Here is a 27,071-nt window from a genome sequence, read left to right as displayed (position 1 = left end):
CTGAAGTTTAACATTCACAAATGCAAAGTACTCCATATGAGTAGCAGTAACCCAAGAGAAATGTACCAACTGGGTGGTACTACACTCAGGGAGGTGGAGAATGAAAAAGACCTGGGAGTAATTTTGCAGTCAGATATGAAGTTCTCTGAGTAATGCAGATGGGCTGCCAGAGCCAGTCATGGAATTTTGTCAAGAATATATAGGAATTTTGCTAGCAGAGTCAAGGAGATGATTATCCCTTTGTATAAGGCAATGGTCAGGACACACCTTGAGTACTCTATACAGGTCTAGAGGCCTCATTTTAGGAAGGATGTAGAGTTGCTAGAACAAATACAGAGAAGGGCAACAAGATTGGTGAGAGGAACAAAAGGGTGCAATTCCATGAAAGGTTTAAGTTCTGCAAGTTGAGCATCTGTAGACTAGGAACCTGCAAGGAAATCGAATCGAAATGTATAAGGCCTTGAATGGTTTTGAGCAGGCTCATTGCTGATGGGATACTTCTGCTTGCTCAGATTAAGAACCTGAGTGAGCATAGATTCAAATTGAAGAAAGACAGTTGTAGACTAGATGTGTGGAAGTTTGCCTTTAGCCAGCTGGTGGTTGATTGCTGGAACAGACTTCGATCTGTTGTTGTGGAAGGTGATAGCTTAAATAAATTTAAGGCTGAACTAGACAAGCATATGGAGTGACCAGATGGGTGAAATGGGAAGGTTTTTTTTTTTTGACTGATGCTGCATAAGCTTACTTTCTTGCATCATATGCCTTAACTAATGCTAATTATAAGTTATTGTTATAGTAATTTCACAACCGAAAAGTTATGCCAAAATTTGAAGAAGATGTAAAGAAAACCCACTCAAAAACCTTATTAGCTATTGGTGTATAGCATGTTAGGTTTTATCCATACATATATAAGTATGTATAAACTCACGCAAACACACACACACACACACACACACACACATATATATATATATAAGAGTTAAAAAATAAAATAATGCCAGCAGTACGGTAAGACGAGCAAAAATAATCAAAATTAATTCTAAATCAAACTGGGGAGAGGGGGAAGAGAAGGGTAAAAAGAGTAAAAATATTGCAATAGAACCTCTCTAAAATAATTTAGAAAATCTAAATGAAAGAATAATAATTCATTGAATTTTGAAAGCCAATTAAATAGAAATTTAGCGGTACCCCCTCTGATGAGTACCAGGTCCAAATTTATGTGAAATATCACCAACAGAGGTGTTAACCACTACAATAAAATAAAACAAAAATAAACCAAAAATAGACTAACCATTATGCCCCATCTCGACAGAGGACCACAAGGCCCATAATGGTCAGGGAATCGCTGCATTTCGATCGCTGGACAAATCGCCGCAAAGGAGAATCGACCGAAAGATCAGCCCACCATCCGATCCTCAGATCAAACCATCAATGCAGAAGATTTGGACAGCGGTGGTCCTGATGCAGCAAAAATTAAAAAATAGAACAGCTACGAGCACTCCAGTGCAAAGCCACACTACAGACAAAGCAATCTAAACCCTTCTCTTCTCCCCCCGGTTTGATTTAGGTTTAATTTTGATTATTTTCGCTCTTATCTTACCATACTGCTGGCATTATTTTATTTTTTAACTCTTATTCCTATTTATATGGTTATATTTCAAGCATCATATAGAGGAATGTGCTTTTTGCTGCCTCTGATGTAAGCTGTACTATTTTATTTTATTATGAAAGATTCCGTTTCCAACTATTTTAAATGCTATTCACATATATGTATAATTATATACATATACTGTGTATATATATATATATATACACACACACACACACACACTATTGAATACACCATGAATTGTCAAACTAATAGAGCAAGCTTATCTGCGAAAATATCTAAACCTCCCAAGCACTTCCTAATTCATTTCACAAATATATGTGGTCTCAATTCCAATCTCAACAATGTCCATTTCCACTTGCAGTCCGCCAAGCCCCATGTACTTTTTCTGACAGAATCTCAGTTATCGGTTGATTCAATTACTGCTCATCTCAGATGCCCAAATTATTCACTGTATGATTCCTTTCACCTCAAAGGTGGTACTTGTGCATATGTCCATTCTGATATTCCCTGTCAGAGACTTCGCAATTTGGAATCTCCTCTCTTTGACCTTCTCTGGCTTAAAATCTCTCTACCTCATTGTGTCAAATTCATCTGTTGTCTCTACCGTCCTCCCAACTCCACTAATCACTTGGACCTCTTTGACTTCCTCTCTTTGCAACTTGACATTCTCCAGTCAAACTTTCCTAACAGTGAGGTAATTTTCCATGGTGATTTTAATGTTCACAACTCCAGCTGGCTTCCGTTTTCTAGTCACACCGACCCAGCAGGTCGAGATGCTGAGGCTTTTGCAATTATTAATGACCTAGCACAGATTGTTCATTTACCTACAAGAATACCAGACAATCCTAATCATACAGCCAATACGCTTGATCTTTTTCTCACAAACAATGCTTCTAAGTACACGGTCGAAGTGAGAGGTCCTTTAGGCACTTCAGATCACAACTTGGTGATTGTCTCTTCTCCAATGGAACCTTTATCTCATGGCTATCCCCAACCTCGTGTTGTTTGGCATTACAAGAATGCAAAATGGGATGACCTGCTAGACTTCTTTTATTCTTTTCCTTGGTCGGATTACTGTTTCAAAATTTCTGATGTCAACGTTTGCTCAGATCGTGTCAGTGAAATTATTCTTGCAGGAATGGAATCCTTTATCCCACACTCCACTTTAAAATCTCGTCCTTTATCTAAACCTTGATTTTCCAATAAATGTGCTAAGACTGTCCAAGAGAAGAATGTTGCATATCGTAATTGGCTTGTTTCTAATTCTTCAGTTTCATTTTCTGCCTACACCAAAGCTCGCAACAATTGTAAAGCAGTTATTAATCAGTCCAAACTAGAGTTTGAACAGGCTAAGAGTAGAAAACTTGTTTCTTGCCCTAATGGTAGCCGAGCCTTCTGGTCTCTTACCAAAGCTATTGGCCGCAACTTTTGCCCATCTCTGCTCCCTCCTCTGTCCAAACCAGATGGTTCTGTTGTCACATCAGCCAAGGATAAAGCTGACCTGCTAGCATCCCATTTTTCTTCCAGCTCATGTATTAATGATCTTGGTAAAACACCTCCCACCATTCCCAACACGCTCCATTCAATGCCTCCTATGGTCTTCCATCAAAAGGATATCAGAAGGATTTTGATGAATATTGATATGGTATTCTCCACTTGTTCTCAAAACCTGTGCTCCTGAACTTACTCCTATTCTTTGCCGCCTTTTTTCACTTTCTTATTCCAAAGGTGTTTTTTCTTCTGCTTGGAAATTTGCTCATATCCAGCCAGTTCCTAAAAAGGGTGACAAATCCGTCCCATCCAATTATCGTCCCATTGAAATTACTTCTACTCTTTCTAAAGTAATGGAGAAATCAATTAACCGCCAACTCTTAAATTACCTAGAAACCTTCCGTCTGATCAACGATCGCCAGTATGGATTCCGTCAGTGTCGATCCACTGGTGATATTCTGGCTTATGTTACCCATTTATGGACTAATTCAATGGAAAGGTTCAGTGAAACACAAGTAGTTGCTCTTGACATCTCAAAGGCTTTTGATCATGTTTGGCATAAAGGTCTTCTAAACAAGCTTCCATCTTATGGTTTGTCAACTGTTTTTAGTAATTGGTTATCCAGTTTTCTCTCTGATCGCTCACTGAAGGTGATAGTAGATGGCTCTCTGTCTTCTAACTTCTCCACTAATGCCGGTGTTCCCCTAGTTTCAGTTCTTTCTCCCACTCTTTTCCTCTTGTATATCAATGACCTTCTTCCATTGACTGGAAATCCTATCCATAGTTTTGCCGATGATAGCACATTGCATTCAACTTTCCATTTTGAGAAACCTTGTCCTGCTCAATCAGCTTCAACTTCACGAAAATCTGCTACTAATTCCTTAAATGCTGATATTCAGGTAATTCTCCAGTGGGGCAAAGACAACTTAGTTGATTTCAACTCTTCTAAAACTCAGTCTTGTCTTATATCTCGCAAAAAGGATTCTTCTGCTCCTATGCTTATCTTTAGTGACACTCCGATTTCTAGGCAAAATGATATGTCTCTTTTGGGGATTACTCTGACTTCTAATCTCTCTTGGCACAAGCACATTACAAATATTGCTTCCTCTGCGTCTAAAAAACTTGGTTTTCTCTTTCGCTCTCGGCGTTACTTTTCTTCCAAACAGCTGTTCACTTTGTATAAATCGCAAATCCGCCCTGCCATGGAATATTGTTCCCACATCTGGGGTGGTGCCCCAAAACCTCTCTCAGGCTTTTTGATTCCATTCAGAAGAGGGCAGTTAGGTTAATTAATGATTCATCTCTAACAGTCTCTCCATTCGCTCTCATAGACATAGTTTCTGCTGCATGCCTCTTCTACAGATATTTCCATGGGCACTGTTCTTCTGAATTGGCTTCTATAATTCCCGCTCTCTCTCTCTTTCAAAACAGTCCGAACCTGTGCCGCCACCAGCCAACATCCATTTACTGTCCAACTTCAAACCCACAGAACCAACTTTTCATCTTCCTCATTTATTCATTCAACTGCTGTTTTCTGGAACAACCTTCCTTCATACGTATTTCCTGAAAATTACAATCAACAGAAGTTCAAGTCCAATGTCAACAAATATCTTCTTTCGTCTTCTCAACCTCCAACCCAAGCACGGTACTAAGTACTATAAGTTCTAATACCTCTCGTGTTTGGGGTTCTCAAACACACACACGCACGCACACGCACACACTATAAATCAACAGGGATTACCTTTATTTTAGATATAGGAAGCTTCTTTTCCAACTCTCCTAGTCCAACTCGCTAATAATTCTTGAGGATGGCGATATCTATTTTGTAAAGCAGGTGGGACATCTTCCCCATTGTCAGAACCGTAGTGTTCAGACCGTGCAGTCTCAACAATGAGCGCTCCTGACTGCTGTCTACAAACACCATACTTCTGGCTGTATGGAAACCATTACTTGGATTGGCATAAAATTAGATTTTTGAGGTCTAAACTGTTTAATAAATATAGAGAAATTTAACTCTAAAGTCCAGCTATAGGGCCGAAAGAAATAATCGGTCCATATTTATTAAACAGTTTAGACCTCAAAAATCAAATTTTATGCCAATCCAAGTAATGGTTTCCATGCTGCCAGAAGTATGGTGTTTGTAGACAGCAGTCATGAGCGCTCACTGTTGAGACCGCACGGTCTGAACACTACGGTTCTGACAGTGGGGAAGATGTCCCACCTGCTTTACAAAATAGATATCGCCATCCTCAAGAATTATTAGCGAGTTGGACTAGGAAAGGTGGAAAAGAAGCTTCCTATATCTAAAATAAAGGTAATCCCTGTTGATTTATAATATAATAGAATATAGGAATTATCGAGTACTTAATAGCTCTCAATTATCAACATATATATACACACACACACACATACACATACACACATACACACACACACACACACATATATATATATATATACAAGGTGATTCACTACCAGTGCGACAAACTTGCAGGAGGTGTAGGGGGCACAAAGACGAATCGGAATCACATAGCATTGCAGGGTCCGAAATGCCTTCGTCATGTGGTAGAGGATGTTGAACGGGAGGTCACGTGAACAGCGATCCCGCTGGAAGTCAGCATTTGCAAACCGTTTCTGTTGAAGAAACCAAGTAACAAAAGTCCTCCGGAGTGGATAATCCACAGGCTCCAATGATTGGATGCGTTGCAGATGGTATGAATTCGTTTGGTTTGTTGACAGTATCCTCCATACAGTAGATTGGGAAATACCCAATCGTTGGCCTATCGCTCGAGTACTCTTACTCGGATTGCCTTCTGCAAGACGTAGGACATTCTCCTCATTGTCTGGCGTCCTCGTCGTTCGCTCTCAATTCATGGTACCGCTCATGAAACAACCAGTCTCACGTAACCTTCTCATTATACGATTTTAATCGTATGATGAGAGCACGCCTGTGCGGGAAACGTTCCTGGTACAAGCACAGAGCGTGCGCCCGTTACAGTCCGCAGCTCCATACGCGAGGTGCATGTCGGCCAGTTCAACGTTTGAATACTCGTCCATCCTACTGCCTCGGGAACCGGTTCGCAAGTGCTGACTTCCAGCGGGATCACTGTTCATGCGATCTCCCATTCAACGTCCTCTACCACATGACGAAGGCATTTCGGACCCTGCAATGCTATGTGATTCCGATTCATCTTTGTGCCCCCTACACCTCCTGCAAGTTTGTTGCACTGGTAGTAAATCACCCTGTATATATATATATATACAGGGTGATTTACTACCAGTGCGACAAACTTGCAGGAGGTGTAGGGGCACACACACACACACATATATATACATATATATATATATATTCCGTAGCCAGGTGGGTAGGAGCAGCAGTGCATGGTCACACACTTCTTGATTAGACCGGGGTTCGAGCCCGTGACCACCAAATACGGAGGATGCGGAAAGGTCAGGGAATGACCACCGCATATCCCCGGAACAATATGACCTTAGTTGCTAATGCTCCTTAAAAAAAAAACAAAATAACAAATATATATATATATATATATATATACACACAAACACACACACATATACACACACACATATATATATATTATGCTGTTTTATATATTAATATTACGGTTAGATGTATGGTCGTATGTATTCTTTAATATTTTAATCCTTCTGTGCATCGTTAATGCCATTGTTTTTGCCATATTGGCCAATTCAACATTATACGTGCCAATACATATTCGTTTTGAATTGTTCGAATGTTCCCTATTATTGGTGATTTTTACATATAGGCATTAATGTTCATACAATTCTGGTCATTAAGCTAGCCTTATTATTATTATTATTAGCTATATGGTGCAAGGAAGCCTGAGGCTTATACTGCACCTGCCAAAAAAAAAAATTTACTGAGTCACCCTGAGAGAGAGAGAGAGAGAGAGAGAGAGAGAGAGAGAGAGAGAGAGAAGGGAATCACCAAGAAAGAGAAGAATGATGATATCCAGCTCAGGACCCTGGGTGTGCCATGCCCATACTCACCAGATGTGAGCCCCTGGGGTGACCATTTAGGTTATCTTAAATCCACATGGCCTATACATATTAGGTTTAGAAGCTTAATGATTAAGTTTAGAATGCTTAATGATAATAAATTTTCATGATAAATTACTGATGAAAATTTTTTATCGCCTTTCGCTACAGATAAAAAATTTTCATCAGTAATTTATCATGAAAATTCATTACCATAAAGCATTAAACTTCTAAACCTAATATGTATAGGCCATGCGGATTTAAGATAACCTAAATAAGGCTAGCTTAATGACCAGAATTCAATGTTCTCATCGCAGCTCTTTGAATGGTATCAGTATCGTGAAAATAACAGCTTTTCAGTGGTGCCTTTAGCTTTGGGAACAATTGTGGGTTGTCGTGGAAGAGAAACCAACTGCCATCTTTTCACTGAGTCAGCACATGAGAGATTCTCTGCAACAAACATTTCAAAACATTCGGATAGCAGGCAACAGTAACACTTTGGTCATTGGGGCACGAACTCTTTGTGCATAATTCCCTTGCTATCGTAAAAAGTGATGAGCATGATTTTGTTTTTTGATCTTTCTTGACAAACTTTTTTGCCTTCAGGAGAGTTTGTCAACTTCTACTCCACTTTGTCACTTAGTTGCAGGGTCATACTGAAAACACCACGTCTCTTCACCCATAACAACAGAATTCAGGAAGTTGGGTTTGCTTTCAGTGGCCTCGATGAGTTCTCTGCAGCGTTCAACTCTTGCCTGTCATTCACCTTCTGTCAAGGAATGTGGAACAACCACACACAGACCTTTGCTTTCTTCAAATCCTAGGTTATTATTTGTTGAACGGTTTTCTTATTATTTGTATAGATCTAAAATCATTTGAATCATTGCACATCGGTCCTTGGTAATGATTTCCCACACCTTTTTAATCAACTCTGGTGATCAAACCATTTTTGCCGGGCCCAGATGTTCTTTGTCTTCCAGTAATTCTCTTTCATGGACAAAATGTTTATGCCACTCAAACACACATACACAAGATACATAATTCTCTTCAAACACATGCTTCATCATTTGAAAACATTTCCATGGCACGTTTGTAGTTGAACATAAAACTTTGTTTGTTCTTTATTCCACTGTCCCTCCCCAACATATACATGAGAGACGTGTGTGTGTGTGTGCATGTGCGTGCGTGCGCAGTAGAGTCCCAATTATCCTAGGTTCGGTGTTATCCGAGCTAGCTCTAAGCTCAATTTTTACATAAAGGCTAAGTGATGCCTTTAAAGAGTTGTTTGTGTTCATATGTATGATGAGTAAGACTATGATGAGATGTGCTGATTCATGGAATTTCGACGACTCATCTCCCTCCACATACTCGCCACTAAACTTCAACAGTCTTATCTGTTGGATTCAGTTTGACATCTCGTTCAGGTGATTTCGCTTATGACTAAAAAAAATTAAATTTTCTGTTTATACTCTAGCATGACAACCAAGTCAGTAGAGTTTATAATAAATCGTCAATACAAATATTTATCATATTTAATAGTCACAAGCTTGAACCCCGGTCCATTCAAGGAACACGTGCTATACAATCTCACTCCTGACCACTCTGCTACTTCAGGCCTACCACTAGTTTATCGGTTCCGTGTGGCTTCTTTATTTTTATTTTATGTACGATGAGTATAAAACGTGTTATGGTTTCATTGGAGACTAAGTTTGATGCCATTAAACGAGTAGACAAGGGTGAAACAATTACAAAGCTGACTAGAGAGCTAGGTGTGGGTGAAGTGACTGTAGGAGATCAATCTGAGAAAAGTGATGAGCACATGAGAAGAAAAACAATGAAACAGGGAGAGTTTGAACACACATCTGAAGCACTTTTTTTGTGGTTCATGCAAATGAAACAGAAAGGAAGCCCGATTCTACAATTTCAGAAAAATTTACGGCTAGCTAGTGTGGGATGGTTAGATAGATGGGAAAAGAGGTATGGAGTAAGACAGCTGAACATCACTGGGGAAAAATTATCTGCTTGTCAGGAAGAAGTGCAGTATTTTACCAAAAAGTTGTCAGAAGTCAGAGGATGAAGGTTTAAGTTTGGATCAAGTTTACAACTGTGACGAAACAGGTTTAAATTATCGAATGCTTCCGACCAAAATGCTCGCATCAAAAGAAGAAAAAAGCAGTGCCCGGGTATAAATGTAGTAAGGAGAGACTGACAGTGTTGGCATGTTCAAATGCTTCAGGAAGTCACAGGCATAAGTTTCTACGGCTAAGGTAGGTAAAATAAGCCCACACGAGAAACATGGAAAATTTCGGCAAAGTTTATCCGTGAAAGTACAGCATACTTTGCCGTACCGCACTTGTAGTATTGCTAGCTCGGTAAACAGACAGTGGATGTTATTGGTCTGTAGGAAAAGTTGAGAACGACATATTGATTGACAAGTAGGCGTGACAAACAATGTACTGATCGGTGCATGAACAGAACAGATAACATCGGTTTAGTCATTAGTTGGCATTATGACGTGTATTAATGAATAAAGAACGATGCATAATTAGTTTTGGAATAAACAGTACAGTGTATAGCGATGAATCTTTAAAGTTGGAAGAAATTTTGGGGAAAAATGAAACGTTGCTTCAACTTCCTTGATTTTTTGATGAAATCTAAATTAATAAAACCGAAAATATACTGTTTTAAGTGCAATAATTATTTTAACTTATTGAATCACGAACGGAGTCAAGTGGAAAGTTCTAGCATTGTAAAATATGTTCTGCGTGCACGAGTGTCTTTAAAAATAAAAATTACAAAATAAAAATACAGTAATAAACAAATTATCCTCTAGTTCACCCATGATTCTATAGAAAAAAGGTCAGGTTATCCCTTCCACTTCAAGAGGGGGTTCAAGCTCCCATGGGATTCAATTTCTACCCCTGACCAATAACATCCACCAAGCAACAGTACAAATGCTGTCACGGCAAACTAGTCCCACCAGTAAACCACTCCGAAATTTGCCGTACTCGTCGTGTGGGCTTTCTTTACCTTCATTATAAACACAATTACAGTAGGTAATTAGATTACATACATACATATGTATTATTTTTCTTACAGTACACATGTATGTACATGTAATAAATTTAAAAGAAAATGGTTTCCTAAATAGAGATTGGGTTATCTGTCATGCAGAAATTTTTTATAAAAACTTGGAATATTTAAAAATACATACAGACCATTTAAATGTTGCAGAAAAAGTTTGCTGGATTGATCTTAACTCCCCTATGGAAAGATATCCAAGAAACATTGGAATCTATAACTGGTAAACATACCCAAAATTTCAATCAACGAAAGCGATTTATTTGATGAAGCATCTTTTGTAAAAAATTCCACACCTCAGTGCGATGGGGTGTAGCTTTATCATCCGTAAACAGGAACTCGGGGCCAATGGCACCTCGGAACAGACGCACATGGGGAAGGATTACCTCAGTACAGTACCGCCTTCCAGTATCTGGAGTTGTGTACGTCCATCTAAGATAATGCCTCCCCAGACGAGAACACCTAGATCGTCATATCGATCCCTTTCAGTGATGTTTGCGGAGTGATACCGTGCGCCAACCTCTGGCCAGATTAGCTGACATCCAGAATCGCTGCTGAGACTGAATCTACTCTCATCAGTAAAGCGTACTTTAAGTAAAGATTTTGTGGTTGTAACCTTTAGAAATAGTGTTGGCCCTTAAGTTTTGCACACCAGTGTAGTACCTCAATTTCCCTCAAATTGCTCTAATAGATCTTGAGGTATGAAATTTTAAGAGTTAGAAAGTAAAAAGTGAAAAACAAAGAAAATAGCTTTTTATAATGGTACTTGGGATACACCAGGAGTATAACTGCCCGACCCTTTAGTAAGGATCCTGCTATAAGTACAAAGGGTTAAAGGATTGTATTCAATGGGCAAAAACAGGATTACAATAATGAAGAAATATAGAATAACAATTGTAGATAATAATAAGGAAATAACTATTACCAAATGTGGGAATATTTAAATAAAATTGACATTTGTAAGAATTTTATAATAATTAAAATAATTCATCCTATCTGATATAGTAATAAATTACAGACTTTCATTACAGAACAGTTAAATTAAATTAAAAAATAACCAATTACAACAAAATGAATAAATAGGAATGTGCATCTTACCACCCTATTTTGTACTGAGTATAAAGAATGAATTATTTGAGCACATGTTACCTATTACAAAACAAACAGCGACAACAGCGCCCTTTCAGTTAATATTAGAATGTAACAACTCAAATACTATAGAACATAAAAGTACATTCGATTTTAAAAACTTATTTACTAGTACTTCTCATAACAACTTAAAATCTGTATTTAGTAATTATTATTATGAGTACAAAAACATATTACTATGCCAACAGAATTATTGGGACTGCTTAATTAACTTATGTTTATTCAATAACTACATATTTAATGGTGACACTATATATAAACAACATACATGTATAGCAATGGGGCGTGCAGCTCATGCTTAGTTGCTAACCTCTATTCGAATCATTGTGAAAGAAACTTAAATAAAACTTAATACTTTACCGCTACATAGATGATCTAATAGTAATAAATGAGCTGAACTTTCTTAATTTAATGGCAAAATATAACATTGGATCGTCAACATGTTTATGTGTTTTTATGTGCAGTTAATAAAATTGCATTCTTAATCTCTCTCTCTCTCTCTCTCTTATTTGGCCTCATTATTTCAGCATTAAAAATAAAACTTTCTTTCTAGAAACGGAAAAATCGAAATAACGGCACCTTGAATCCCTGAATGTGCCGTTATTCCGCAAGTCTACTGTAGTATGAATTATGAGACATTAAATTTTTGTTTGGCATCAGACGGCCAATCAAAAATAAAACTTTCTTTCTAGATAACGGAAAAATCGAAATAACTGCACCTTGAATCCCCGAAGGTGCCGTTATTCTACTGTAGTATGAATTATGAGACATTAAATTTTTGTTTGGCATCAGACGGCGGGTAAGCAAAAGTCTACCTTCTAGGCAATTTCGATACCCACATGATGTTAGTGAGACGCCAGCGACGGGTGTCTAATCTTGCTGTAATGCTTTATAGAGTATATACATTATTATTGATTTTTTTTCTCTATTCGTTTTCATTCGATGTTTTTTAATTGGGTTTGACAAATAATAATTAATAAATCAGTTTTCAATTGAGTAAAAAGGCTAAAAATTTTTTTTTTTTTAATTAATACAAGAAGGGAGGTTTAAACAGACACCACACGAGTGTCTTGATTACAAGTGAGGGTGCGAGTGAGCGAAACTATTACTTGATGTGCCATTCTTTCGTATAAATCGCATAGTGTTGTAATTTTTATATACTGTTGTGTGTTGTTATAAGATCAAAATTATTTCAATTTGCTATTGTTTTTAGTTACGAGTGAGGTTCATAAGTGATCTGTATTCATATAGTTGTGATAAAAGGTTGATACAAATATCACGTATTACACTTTCTCAACATAGTCACCGGATAAAATTACACATTTCTGCCACCCTCAAAACACTTCCGCAGGTCAGTTTTGTACAAGTCCTCTGACTGTCCTTCAAACTACGACTCAGCAGCAGAAATCACCTTGTCACCAGCGTGTTTTTCACGAAGAAAAGACTTCACGGCAGGAAAGAGGAAGGAATCCGAGGGTGCAAGGTCCGGGAGAATAAGCAGCAGGATGCAACAATATTTCAACCCCACATCCTTGGACAATCTTACTGTAGCAAGCGAAGAATGCGCACGGGCATTATCGTGGAGCAGGCGCAGCACGTAGTTTTATGAGGAGGTTGGAAAAGTACTTCGCCGTCACGGTAAAACCCTTTTGAAATAATGTTAGTATTACACCATACTGATCCCAAAAAACTGAGAGCATCACCCTGCCAGCACTTGGTTGCGCCTTTGTTTTTTTTTTTTTGGAGGGTAATAATTCTGCATACTTCCATTGTTTTGACATCATAGTGTTGGATCCACGTTTCATCCATAGTGACTAGCCGTGAAAAAACTCTTGCTTTTCCTGGCGCATCCACAATATTTGATGTGCACATTGTGCCCTTTCCTTCTTGTAAGTAGTCAGAAGTCTGGGAACCCATCTAGCAAACGCTTCACTCATATGCAACTGTTGATGGATGATTTCTCCACAGACTCTATACTAATTTGGAGCTCTGCAGTGAGTTCTTTTACTAATATGGCGATCTTCCAGGATTAATGTCTCAATTTTTGCAACGCTGTCTTCTGTTACACCAGTTGCTGGGCGTCCTAGGAGGCGCCTCCGTAGCCAGGTGGGCAGGAGCAGCAGTGCGTAGCACACGCTTAGACCGTGGTTTGAGCCCGTGACCACCAAATACGGAGGATGCGGAAAGGTCAGGGAATGACCACCACATATTCCCGGAGCAATATGGCCGTAGTTGCTAATGCACCTAAAAACCAAATAACAACAACAAAAACAGGGTTCTGGGATTTCTTCATAGTGCACTGAGGTTCTTCCACATTTGAATTGTTTACCAATATGCAACAACACACTGGTAAACAATTCAAATGGGCAGTCTTCTCCATAAAGAGCGACCATTTCTTCATGAATTGTTTAGGGTGTTTTCACTTGCAGAAAGAGGAACTGAATCACTATCTGTATTCCACTTTATTCGTTGTGGCACTTCACTTCATTCAGCGCTGCAAAAAAAAAAAAAAAAATAGAATTGTTATATCGAAACCAAAATTTGTATGGTTGATATCGGGATTTCAATGTACAATTGTACATTGTTACCTTTCATTTGTGGAATAATAGTAGCAGCCATAGAGAGTTGTTGAATGTTATTAACTTTCGCGCCTACAGACCAGTAAAGCTCCTGGAGTTGATGGAATATACCCTATAATCTTAAGAGAGGCGGCAAGCGAGTGCATTGAACCATTGAGGCTAATTATGCGAGCATCATTAGACTCTGGGGAGATTCCCTTGGATTGGAAAAGTGCAAATGTATCTCCCATACATAAGGGTGGCTCTAAAAGTGAAGTTGGAAATTATCGACCTGTCAGTCTGACTTCAGTAGTAGGGAAAATCATGGAGGCAATGATCAAGGGAGGAATTCAGGATCATTTGGATCGAATTGAAATTCTCAAGGATACTCAGCATGGTTTCGTAAAGGGAAAATCATGTTTAACAAATCTGGTTCGCTATTTCGAAAGGGTCACTCACGAGCTGGATTTAGGGAATAATTTCGACATTGTTTATTTAGATTTCAGCAAAGCTTTTGACTCAGTCCCACATGAGCGGTTGCTTTATAAGCTGGAACAGGTTGGAATCACTGGGAAAATCCTTAGATGGATAGAAGGATGGCTTCAGGGCAGGAGGCAGAGGGTTGTGATAAATGGCTGTTCCTCAGATTGGGTTGATGTAAGAAGTGGGGTTCCCCAAGGATCAGTATTAGGACCACTGTTGTTTTTAATTTTCATAAACGACATTGATGAAGGGATAGAGGGCGTGATGTCTAAATTTGCAGATGATGTTAAAATTGGAAGAGTAGTTAATGATCACTGTCAAGCTGAGCTTCTTCAGAGAGACCTGGATAGACTTCAGGAATGGTCAGAAAAATGGCAGCTGTGCTTTAATCCAACAAAATGTAAGGTATTACACCTGGGAAACAGTAATCCCAAAAAAACTTATTCACTTGGTGGAGTTCAACTAAACCCAGTACTGGAGGAAAGGGACTTGGGTGTTACGATACGGTCAGACATGAAATTCTCTGAGCATTGTAAACAGGTTGCAAGGAAGGCCCATGGTGTCCTATCGATGATCTATCGAACTTTTGCAAGTAGAGATAGGGACGTGATAATCCCATTATATAAGGCTTATGTTAGACCACACTTGGAATACTGTGTTCAAGTATGGAGACCGCACCTGAAGAAAGACATCGAGCTTCTTGAAAGGGTGCAAAGAAGGGTAACTCGCCTGGTGAGATCGGCAAAAGGGCGTCCTTATGAAGAAAGACTTCGAATATGTGGGTTGCAGAGTTTGGAAACTAGACACCTTAGAGGAGATTTGATTGAGGTGTTTAAGGCTCTGAGAGGCATCAGTAAAATGAATGAGGACGAAATTTTCAAGATTATAAATGATGCTAGAACTAGGGGACATAAATTCAAGTTACGGGGGGAAATGTTTAGATTGGACTGCAGGAAGTTCTATTTTAGCCAGCGAGTTATAAATTACTGGAATAAGTTGCCTTCATGGGTGGTAGAGGCCGACAGTTTGGGGAAATTCAAAGGTCATCTGGATAGTACTTTCGGGTAAGGGAAGCGCATAGGATGATAGGTTTAATTTCCTTTTTATTTATTTTTTATTTTATTATTATTTTTTTATTTATTAATTATTATTATTTAGTTATTTATTTATTTATTTATTTTTTGTTTTTATCATTGTTTTGTTCGGATTTTTTTTTTTTTTTTTTTTTTTTTGGCTGGTGCAGCATAAGCCATAGGCTTTCTTGCACCATGCGGCCGTTACTAATACTAAATACTAATACTAATACTAATTCTACCAAATGATCCTAAATTTGGTACTATTGCGCCTGCTCATAAGCAATGCTGTAAAATACAGAAAAATCGCAAATAAAGGAGCCCTTCATAATAACTGATGTTATTATGAAGTAACGGCTAAAATCGCAAAGTTAAGCACCGAATATATCCATTCCCGTTTCATTTATCTTTTTTTTTTCTTTTTTTCGATTATTGATAATGAATTTATTATTGCGCATGTTTTTTTGTTTTTTTTCCTTAAACTTCAATTTCATGAAATATCTGCTTTCCACCCCATTTTTTTTTTTTTTTTAATAATTGTTTTGAATATTATTTTCTTTTGTCATTATTTGCAAAAGGAGACGTCACATGCGGGTAAACATACCCACGTTCGGAAAGTGGCCATCACATATAACCGATGTGTTCTTTGCTTTTAATCAAACAGCCACGGTTCTGTATCCATTCAGAATTAAACAAGTTTATAAGAACTTTTTTCATTGTTTCAGGTCTTGAATCGATCCTGAACAAAAAATAAAACATACATAAGATGATTATTTTTTGTTGAAAACCCTTTTAGGTTTTTCCCTCGGTTTTATTATCTTTAGTTGTAATAGCAATAGTTATTTAAAAAGAAATATTTACCCAAACATTTTTTTTTTTTATAATGAATACCGCCTAAGAAACAGTCTTAATTTATAAACTTTTACATTTTTCCGGCAATACGCTTACCTTGTAGAAAAAAAAAATGAAAAAAAATATTAAAAATTTTTCAAAATTTCCTTAAGAAATTGAAAATTAATCAAGAAACAAAATGAACCAATAGAGTTCAACTATTCGATTACAATGAGACTTAAAATTTTTGTGAGTTCTCTGGAAATTTTTCTAAAAGCTAGTAAAAAATTAATGTAGAAATAGTCAAATCCGAACAGCGGTTCAAAAGAATGAACAAAAATCTCATAGCAATGATAGCAGCACAAAATTATCTCTTCTTGTGCTATGTGAAGCAAAAGATTATTAATATGACATCTACCAAGAGACCCATGACAACGGAACAACTGGACGGGACACAGATCCCAGGAGTGACAACACTGCATCGGCCCGCAGACAACAGAACAAACAGTGGAAATGACCTCATATCAAGAAGAACTCATACCAGTGAGCTCTCATAGCAATGATAGCAGCACAAAATTATCTCTTCTTGTGCTATGTGAAGCAAAAGATTATTAACATGACATCTACCAAGAGACCCATGACAACGGAACAACTGGACGGGACACAGATCCCAGGAGTGACAAGACTGCATCGGCCCGCAGACAACAGAACAAACAGTGGAAATGACCTCATATCAAGAAGAACTCATACCAGTGAGCTCATACCAGGACTATAGCTGCATTGGGCTGGCTAATGGGTTCCCCCGTTCGTAAACTGACATTGTACCGTCTATACGTTGTGCGATTATCGCTAAAGGACCCCGCGTTAAGACTACTTGGCCTCTCCGCAAGAGTACAGTGTCTGCCCCGCGAATGGGCTTGAAGCGCCCCCACGACGATCCACCCTGAGGTTTCCTGTTTTTGAAGGTCAAGTCGATTTTCAACTTTCATATCACATATGCTGTGGTACTTTAGATAAAATATCTAAAGCAAGATGAATTTCGCTGTAGACACCATGCGACCTGGACGGTATTCTTCACAACGTCTACGACGAATTGTTTGTCTCACATCAAAACCATGCAGGTTGAATTTCATCTCATCCGAGAAAATAACTGACTTCCGCAGACGCCCCCATTACCTCCCCCTTCTCCGGTCGTCATGACTCTTGGCTTGCACGTTTGGTTTCTGTTGCTTTTGGTTTGGACCTGAGTATTTCTGTTCAACAATTGTGTTAGCGCTTTTGTCGAATGGTAGAAACTGAAAATTGTAGGGTTACATGTAAATTTAATGGTCATAGTCAGATTTTTCAGCTTTCATATGCAAAAAGAAAAAAAGCACACTACTTTTGTGGGAAAAAAAAAAAAAAAAATCATACAAACAAGGTGGTGATATGTTTTCATTTTATTTTGCTCGCTAGATGTTATTACATTGTACGTCGAAAAATTCGCTCCAAAAGTAAACAGCAGTCTGTAATCAGTTGCCTGAATTTCTTCAATTATCACCCTCAGATTGTCTGCATTGGTAATTATTTCTGTTATCAACAACTTACTGCTGAAAAGAAAAATTACTACCAACTAATCTTACCTACACCACTGAACATAGCGAAAAATGCTGTTTGAGTTTTAAATTTCAAGGGGAAAAAACTTGAAAACAAGTTGGTTCGGTCCCCGTGTGTGGGGCACTCATTTATGGTTTACACAACCAGTTATGCAGAAAGTTCCATTATGGTTGCCTTCCAACCATTAGAGACCATTTCAACCTACCAAGTAACTGTATCTTTTAGGACGACTCTACTCTTGTCATCGTGTGAAAAGTGTAATTAGGCACCTCGGTAGTTACTTTAGCTTCATTTCTGCATTAGAGGGTCGAAAGTAATGTGTTTACATTTGTTACAGATGAAAAAAAAATATATCTGGAAGAACGATCCATTACAACTCTTAGCTGACCAGGAAACAACCAGGACCTGGATCCTATAGAGGACTGTTGGCGTCGTGTGGAATCTACAGTTGTTAGAAAGAAACCAAAAACCCTTCGTGAACTTCAGAAAGCCACAAATCGCGTTTGGAACCAACCACGAACTATCCGTTGATTATCTTGAGAAATTGATCTTGTCAATGCATCGGTTGTGGGCTGCTGTCATTAGGGCCAGAGGTGGCTCAACTAAATATTAGTTGCACCTGGTGAACTTTTCATTTTGTTTTCCATTTAAAATGATAAACTGAAGCATATTTGAGGGCTGCTGATAACATTTCAGCCATAATTGTCGTTTTAACCAAACACTGCTGTATTATTATTATTATTATTATTATTATTATACTTTGCCTCACCCTAGGATACTAAATAGATTTGGAGATAGGCACACAATGAATGTAATAAACAACTTGTTGGCTAGCATTGATTTCAGGCTCAGGAGAAGTTATCCCATCTCCAAATTAAAATTCCTAATAAGAAAATTCTTGATACTCAATGACACAGTAGATTAGAATTGATATGCAGATAAACTACCTCTGTTTACAGTGTGGAATATACTATGTATAGTGACTTCATAGTCTTTTCTGTAAGATAACAAATTTGTACAAAACTTGTAAAGGAAGAACTACAACTTGTTGTCAAGAAATTTACTTTTCTTAACAAGTTCATTTATTGTAAACGAATTCTCTTGATAAATAAAATTGTATTGTATTGTATTGTATTATTATTAGCCATATGGTGCAAGGAAGCCTGAGGCTTATGCTGCACCAGCCAAAAAAAATTCACAAGTTACCCTGAGAGAGAGAGAGGGGGGAGGGGGGAGCCCGAAGTAGAAAGGAATCACCAAGAAAGAGAAGAATGGTGATATCCAGCTCAGGATCCTAGGTGTGCCAAGCCCATACTCACCAGATGTGAGCCCCTGGGATTCTTGGTTATTCCTTTTGTTAAGGTTCAGTTGTATCCGTATTCTTTGTTCTTTGTTTAAGACTGTGAATGCTCATTTTGGAATATTTTGAGAGCACCTGACAAATATGACCTAGCTTTGCCTTAACTATTAATAAATATATTTTGTTTATTTTGTTTATATTTCTATTTGTGATGCTAGTCATTAATGTAACGCATCATCGCGAAAAGGTTAAATTCCTAGGTTATGCATTTTCTTTGATGCGAAATCGAATTTTTTTTTTTTTTTTTTTTTTTTCTTCCTGTGAATAGGTACTTACACTGGCTATGTTTATCGTCTTTATATCAAACAATGATACATCAAATAAACGTAATTTTTTTATAGAAGGCTTTAAATTTACATACTAACGAGGAAACGAAATTTAAAAGAGAAATTCAGGTATGCATTAGTTTCATATTTTTGGTTGAGAAAGAAAGACCAGATTTCACGGAGTCGTTAAAAAAAATAAAAACAATCGCACTGTACTCTGGAATGTCCGGTTTGCAATCGTTGGTTTAGAGTCTACATGTAATTTTCTGCATGTCACTACCCAAAAACGATAACAACAACAACAACAAAAAACGGGGAAGGTCTTGCATACTGTAGTTTAGTGTCTCCACTCAGTGCGATCACTAAAAGAAATGTCTGTAGTTTTATTGAAATTATTAACATCCGGAGAACACAACTGTTAGTGGCAAGTTCACTGCTGCTATGACATGTAATGTTACTATATTCACATCTTCAGAGATTATTACTTTTTAATGACGTATGCGCACCTTATAATTTTAAGACCTAGGAAAATACGAGCCCCGTGAAAAGTACTCTTGCAAGTTGGAAAATTCTTGTTATTGGACGAATATAACTTGAAGATTAATCCGCACCCTTGAACTCAGAGGGGAAAAGGACAAATTGTGGCTTAGTGTTATTTTCTACAATTGAACCATGATGAATGTGCACATTATAATTTTGAATAAATGCACATTTAAAGAATAAACGATGTAAAGGAAAGCTAGCTTTATCGATCTTGTTCTCTATGGAGATAGTTGCCAGTGTAGCTGTCGTTCTTGAGACAGTTGATCTCAAATATTTTTTTATAATTTTCAATTTAGAGAAACTTCTTTCACAAGATGCTACAGTTATTGGTTGAGTTAATATAATTCTCAATGCAACTACCATATTGGAGGAACAAAAGTAATTGGTAAAATAAATTGCAACACATCTAAGGGTATCCAATCCGATTTTATTAAAGTAGAAAGTGCTGTTATTTCGTGAAACATTTCCGATCCATCCACGCCATTTTCTTTGTTGTAATTTGAACTTGTCTGTGTTTCTTGTAGATTAAAGCATTTTCTTGAAAGTTCATCTTTGGAAAGTTTTTTTATTTTTTAATGTTATTGTCGTCGTATAGAAAAATTGAATAACTTATTATGGTTATGCATCTGTATAACTCTTTACCCCATGACATGTTTATTACAGCATAGATATAGAAAATATCTTCTTTCATTATCTTTTAAAACTATCACAAAAGCAACTCTGTTGTTTTGGGAACGGAAAGTACGTTTTTTTTTTTTTTTTTTTTTTTTGTTTTACGAAAATCACAACGTTTATATTCAACCCGTAAGTAAATATTTAAACATGCCTGCTACACGAGACACATAAACTAAGATACCATTCTACAATGAAGTTTTACAAGTACAAATAGCCATTTGAAAGTGGCTTTTCAACGTCCGGAGCGTCAGCAGTACACATCATCTGGAGCGACGATGCAATTACATCGGATAGTGGGTACAGTAGCTTAACGTATTTAATTTAACAAATATGTATCTTTTTAGTTTTTTGGTTTTTAAAAGCTATTCATTCCAATAAAGGAAATATTTTTTTGCAACTTTTATCTGTGTTTTTTTGTTGCTCCTTAACATTATTATTATTAGAGAAATAAGTTTTTATTCTTCGCAAATTTTATCTGTCTTAATACTATTATTGAGAGAAAATAAGTTTTAATTGTAAAACTATTGATAATAGATACTAACGTGTTAGTACTTTGGAAATCACAATAGAAAAATTACAAACGCGACTTTCAAGCAGATGGAGTCATCGCTGAGTTTCACATTTTTAAATGTAATTTCTTAGATACTAGAGAAATAACTTTTAAAATTTACAACTAATCAGTAGTTTTGAAAAATCTTAAGCACCTTTCGGAATTACTTTAAAAGGAAAATCATTATATTTCAATACAGATGGAAAACAAGTTTAAAAAAATTCTTTTTTAACTTAGACAACATACTGTTAAGAAGAAGATATATTTCAGCATAGTTGGGAAGAAAAAAAATTTTTCATTCTCATCTTTCAAAAGGACCGATAGATGAAGCCACAACCAGACTAACTTATTTGGAAAAATTAAATGTAACCATCAAACAATAAGGAACACACGGGTAAAAAATATATATATTTAACCATCAAACACAAAAAAAAATCTTTACTTTCTGCTTTTCGTCGGCAAAGTGCACCTCTAAACATAGAACACATCACCAATAGTATAAACAGAAAAAAATTAAAAAAAAAACAAAAAACTTTACATTCTAGAATAAGAAGGGAAAAAATAATTTTCAGCTTGCAAAAGGATCAATAGATGGAGCCTGAAAAATCTTTACTTTTCAGGTTTTCGACAGTAAAGTGTATCTCTAAAAACAGGACATATAAACCAATAGTATCAACACAGGAAATATAAAAAAAAAAAACTTTACATTCTAGAATAAGAAGGGAAAAAAATTCATTTTCAGCTTGCAAAAGGACCAATAGATGGATCCACAACCAAACTAACTTATTGTGAAAATATATATTTAAACATCAAACACATAAAACAAAAAAATCTTTACTTTCAGCTTTTTGTTGGCAAAGTGGACTAACAATAACACAGTATATATTTCCAATAGCATCAAATGCTTTTCTTACAGCCACATTCCGACCAGAAGAAATAAACAACGTTCGGCGCCAGGGCCCCAGACCTACAATTCATTGCAGAATACAGGTCTCTTGAAGCCACACTCACACGGATACCTATACCAGCCACATTTACACACATGTACTCAACTTAAAGAGTAGCCCAGTGGATAAGTGCCAGACAACCACCACGGATGACATGGATTCGAGCATCACCAAAAGAAATAAAAAGAAAAAACACATAGCATCATCTAGTGAGCAAAATAATAACTGAAATTATTTTTTTTCCACTCAACTCAACAACTAATCACAGAAGAGCGGGGTCAGTACAACAGCCAATCAGAAAGTAGCTCCAGTGAAGCCAGCCCATAAAACGCCTCAGGCAAGACTGTTTGCATCACCGTTTTACTCAACCCCAGGAGCTGCCCTAGTCGCCGGTCTGCATGGCTCATAGAACTTCATGTGAGACAGTACAATGATCTAGGTCTCTTTCATTCTCCACCACTTGGTATGTTGTTCTGAGATAACTGCTGTCCATATGTAGTAGTTGCCACTTCTTAGCCCATCTGCCTAACCTGCTACTTATCGTTAATCATCCTGCAAACTTTTGTGTCATCTACAAACCTAAATATTAAGATTGTTATGCCTTCATCATCATTAATAATTATTGAAAACAACAATGTTCCTAGCTCTAAACCCTGTAGAGGGGACTTCACTAATAATATTAGTTCAAGAAGAACAGTACCCATTGATAACCACTCTTTGTTTCCTCCCACTATGCTATCCTTTTACCCATAGCAATAACTGCCCCTAATACCCCAGTGGTCCAATTTGCATAGCAGTTTTTATGTGGAACAGAAGCTTGTTTCAAATCTAAGGATATTATGTCAAAATTATTTGTTACATCAAGTTCCTTTGTGACCACATCGTAACATCTAATCAAATTGGCCAGACAAGACTTCCCCTTAACAAATCCATGCTGTGACTCCCATATAACTGGATTCCTGTTTAGATGGTCCTGCATTACTTCTCCATTATTTTCCCTGGAACAGAAGTCAAGCTTACAGGTCTGTAATTACTCACTTCACCCTTTGATCTCCCCTTTGTGAACTGGAGATACATTCACACATCTCCAACCAACAGGGATCTCTTCTGAAATCAAGGATGCCCTCATAATTATGGCCAAAGTTAGCTTATCTCCTTTGCTGTCTCCCTCAATATAACTGGGTATATCCCATCCACCTCCAGTGCCTTTTTTTTTTTTTTTGCATTACGAATAACTTCAACAATTTCTCTTCCGCTTTTCTCTCGGTAATCACAAAATCATTTAGCTCTATGTAATTTGATATATTTCTGGCATCTTTTTGCATCGCCATCCCAAAAAATTCCTCATGTATCAACGTAGATGTAAAATATCTGTTAGTTTGTCAGCAACCGAAGCAGGATCGTCAACAGTTATACTATTCATATCTAACAGACTAATGTGTTTCATTCCTTTCGTTCTAGTGTTTTCATAAGTAAAGAAGTCGCTCTACATTTCTTTACATTCTTTGTAAAGAAAAAAAAGACTAAGGAAGATTAAGGACACTTCTTGTAATCTGCCTTAGTTTGTCTAACCCACTTTGTGACTTGAATGTAGTCTAGTTTGTGTCTACTGTAGGTTTTTGAATCTTCTTATAATTTATATGCATCCCACGCATTCTTTTCTGCCACGAGTCTCATCAGTACACCTGATATCCATTAAAGTTCAAGTATTGTACAGTATCTCAATTGGTATAAAAACCTATTAGATTTTATGATTACATCCCTAAATGCTTACCATTTCGAATTTGCTGTTGGTTAGTCCCAGTGCTGTAGTCGTAAAATTAGCAGAAGGTATACTCTATGAATGTTATTAATGAATATTATAATGCTAAATATTTAAATAATATTTGTTTTTTCAAGTCCTTCAAACACCAGAAAGTATACGCTATTCACCTAAAAATGTAGTGGAGAGTATACTTGGGTATACGGTGTATACCCTCCACTACAGCCCTGGTTAGTCCCACTGCACAGAATTTGAAAACTGCCTGGGACCACTGTAGTCACCTTTGCGAAAGCCCTTCCCGTTGCACTCGAGAGTAGTTACATATTTAATTAAATCCCACATCAATACACTATATTCACTGCTTCCTACTGGGCCTTTTATCTGTAGATTCTTAATGCAAGAAGAGTCGCTACTGATAATCAGATCAAAGTATTGCGGAAAGTTGAAATCCCCATTATAAGACATTCTTATTTACTGGCCCACTCTATTTAATAAATAAATATTCTGTTTATACTCCGGGACGACCAAACGGTCAGAGGAGTTCACAAGATAGACTGAATACAAGAAACAGCACCATATTCAGCAGTCACGGGCTTGAACCCCCGTCACTCAAGGCACGTGTACTTATGCACCCGCGCGCCTGACCACTAGGCTACGGCGGCCTTTTCTATATAGTTGTTTGTTTGTTGTACTCATCACAGTCATTAGGCCTGTACTCTCACATTTGTTTTCCCAGTGCTTATGTCACACCAAACTGACTCAACAGTAGTGGTCACATCCGTCGACTGGGTGTACCGTCTTAGATTCTGTGCTTGTTAACTAAGAAAATAAAATCCCCCCCCCCTCCTGTCCTTTCTGTACAGGAAGGACTGGAGGTAACTTTAACCCAGCCCATGCATTATGCAATTGCTTTCAGTTCAATTATGCCAGTTTTTCCTTTTATACATAAGAATGACAAGGTGCCCTGTATTAGCTTTTCATTTCTTCTACACACAATATATCGGAAAATACATATGATATATAATGCAATATATCGCAAAGTATCTTGAATTAAATGCATTTTCCATTGCACCTAGGTTTCAAGGATATCTTTGCAGTCGAACCGGGCAGCTGAAATAGATTTGATGCTCTTAACATCTTCCTCAGAAGAAAATTGATTGATGGTTGCTATGAATATGATGATCTTTATCAGCAAAACTGATAAAGATCATCATATTCATAGCTTCAGAAAATAATCATTTATCACTATCTTCATCTACAATATATTCATAGTCGCAATCACTAGGAATAAAAAAAAATAAAAGGAACCTTTTTATTTTTGAAAAAATATTTTTTGAAAAATAAAATTCTTTGCTTGTAATTTTAACGGATAATATCTGTTTACAAAAATAAAAAGTTCCAAAGGAAGCAAGCAGAAAATAATACTGCATTAACAATGTTAAAATTACAAGCAAAGAAATAACTACTGGAGTCTGATAGATCCCTATGAACACAAAGGTTAATGCAGTGTTTTCTGCTTGCTTCCTTTGGAACTTTTTATTTTTGTAAACAGATATAAGTGTAGAAATATGACATCAACCAAATCCAAATTATTTAAATGAGAAAACTAAGGGTGTACCAGGAATCATATGCTAATCAATGCTGGCAATATTTTTGCAGAATAAGAGAAAACAATTTTAAAACTTTCAAAATAATCACAGTTCAGGTTTGAAATCTTAAAAACAATATTCTCTACTTTATGAGCAGTTTTGAAAAGCTTAAAAATATTCTCTGCTTTAATAATGAGCGCACATAACGATGGAAAATTCTCGCAAACAATCTTTTTGGTGAGTAGTATTCTGTACTCACATTACTATGCACCCAGGGTCTCGGTGTGGACCAGTACGGTGTTCTAGTTTGCTGCACGCACCACCTGATGTCAAAATTATTTATTAAAAATAAGGTAATTTATTAGTGAGCGGTCCGTTTCATACATTTTTCTAATTTGACCTCTGTATGCACCCATGCCAATTTGTCATTTCCTATTGATTTCTTTGTTAGTTCCATTTTACAAACATCAGATTGAACACCAACTGTAATAACTTTAATAACCTAAGTTTAGAGGTTTAATATAAACTGGGTGCCACTTTTCTCCATATATCTAAAAGCAAATTAGACACTACGGACCGTAACTGTAATTCTGTAACAATTTGCTGTAGCCACTCAATTATTCATAAAATTAAAGTGAAATTTTATTACAAACACAATCAAACCTATTATATACTTACAAGGATCCTTCGTTATTTATATGAAGGGCTACCGAATAACCAAAATAACTGCCAGTTGTCCCCGACAAAACGACCGGAAACTTAGTATTAACGTTGAAACCGCGTGCCGTTGCTATGAGATAAGCCATTAGAAAGGGCACCTGCACCTGCTTTTCCACTTTCATTCTCTTCACTTTGCGGAGTAGAGTCACGTACATAATCCAATTTTTAAAGACACGACTGACAAAAAACAATCTTTTAATGAGTAATAAAAACGGCAAGCATTCGAAAAGCGTAATAGTTAACTGTCAGATTTTCTCTTGCCTTGTTTTTCTTTTTTAAGATATCATTACAGCTGGTTAATTAACAGGATTAATCAAGAAGTAACTTAAGTGACATTTAGCAAAGCAAAATAGTAGGTTGATAACTCCAATTTGCGCAGGTTCTGCGGGAAACTGTAATAGTGATGGAAATTGTGGCAGTGTTTAAGCCTCCGGATTCGAGAAAGGGAAATGATGTCATAATGATTTCATAATGCGTTGTATTTGTCAGAGCTTCGGAGAAACATAATAGACGATATATGAATGAAGTGTTGGAAAAGGGAAGCACAGTCGGAAACTGAGTAGATGTAATTCTATCTTAATCGACAAGGTGAAACATACGATGATGTCAGCGCTTTCCTTCAATACTGATCAGAATCTTATAACAGATGGGCAAAGGTTTAACATTCAATTTACATTACACTTACTTAAAAAGGTATCATATTGACAGGTACTCTCAGAGGTTCAGAATGCCAGCTACTTCCAGCCGTTTAAGCCCTAGCTGTAA

At 37.0% G+C, this 27,071-nt stretch overlaps 1 protein-coding gene across 1 annotated transcript in view; it reads right to left on the bottom strand.

Moving 5' to 3' along the window:
- The window catches only part of LOC150091190 (integrin alpha-9-like), a 570,795-nt gene extending 544,205 nt beyond the window's left edge, over positions 1-26,590 (bottom strand). The window contains exon 1 of the mRNA XM_090382714.1: positions 26,265-26,590. Within this exon, the coding sequence (XP_090238840.1) occupies positions 26,265-26,461 (197 nt within the window). The 5' untranslated portion in view covers positions 26,462-26,590. The remainder of the gene's footprint in view (positions 1-26,264) is intronic.
- Between the last annotated feature and the right edge of the window lie 481 nt (positions 26,591-27,071).

Source organism: Mastigoproctus giganteus, chromosome 1 (genome assembly GCF_048544385.1).
Source record: "Mastigoproctus giganteus isolate SK-2022 chromosome 1, ASM4854438v1, whole genome shotgun sequence".
Taxonomy (NCBI): domain Eukaryota; kingdom Metazoa; phylum Arthropoda; class Arachnida; order Uropygi; family Thelyphonidae; genus Mastigoproctus; species Mastigoproctus giganteus.
Note: the sequence above shows the minus strand (reverse complement) of the source record. Positions and strands in the feature narration are given on the sequence as shown.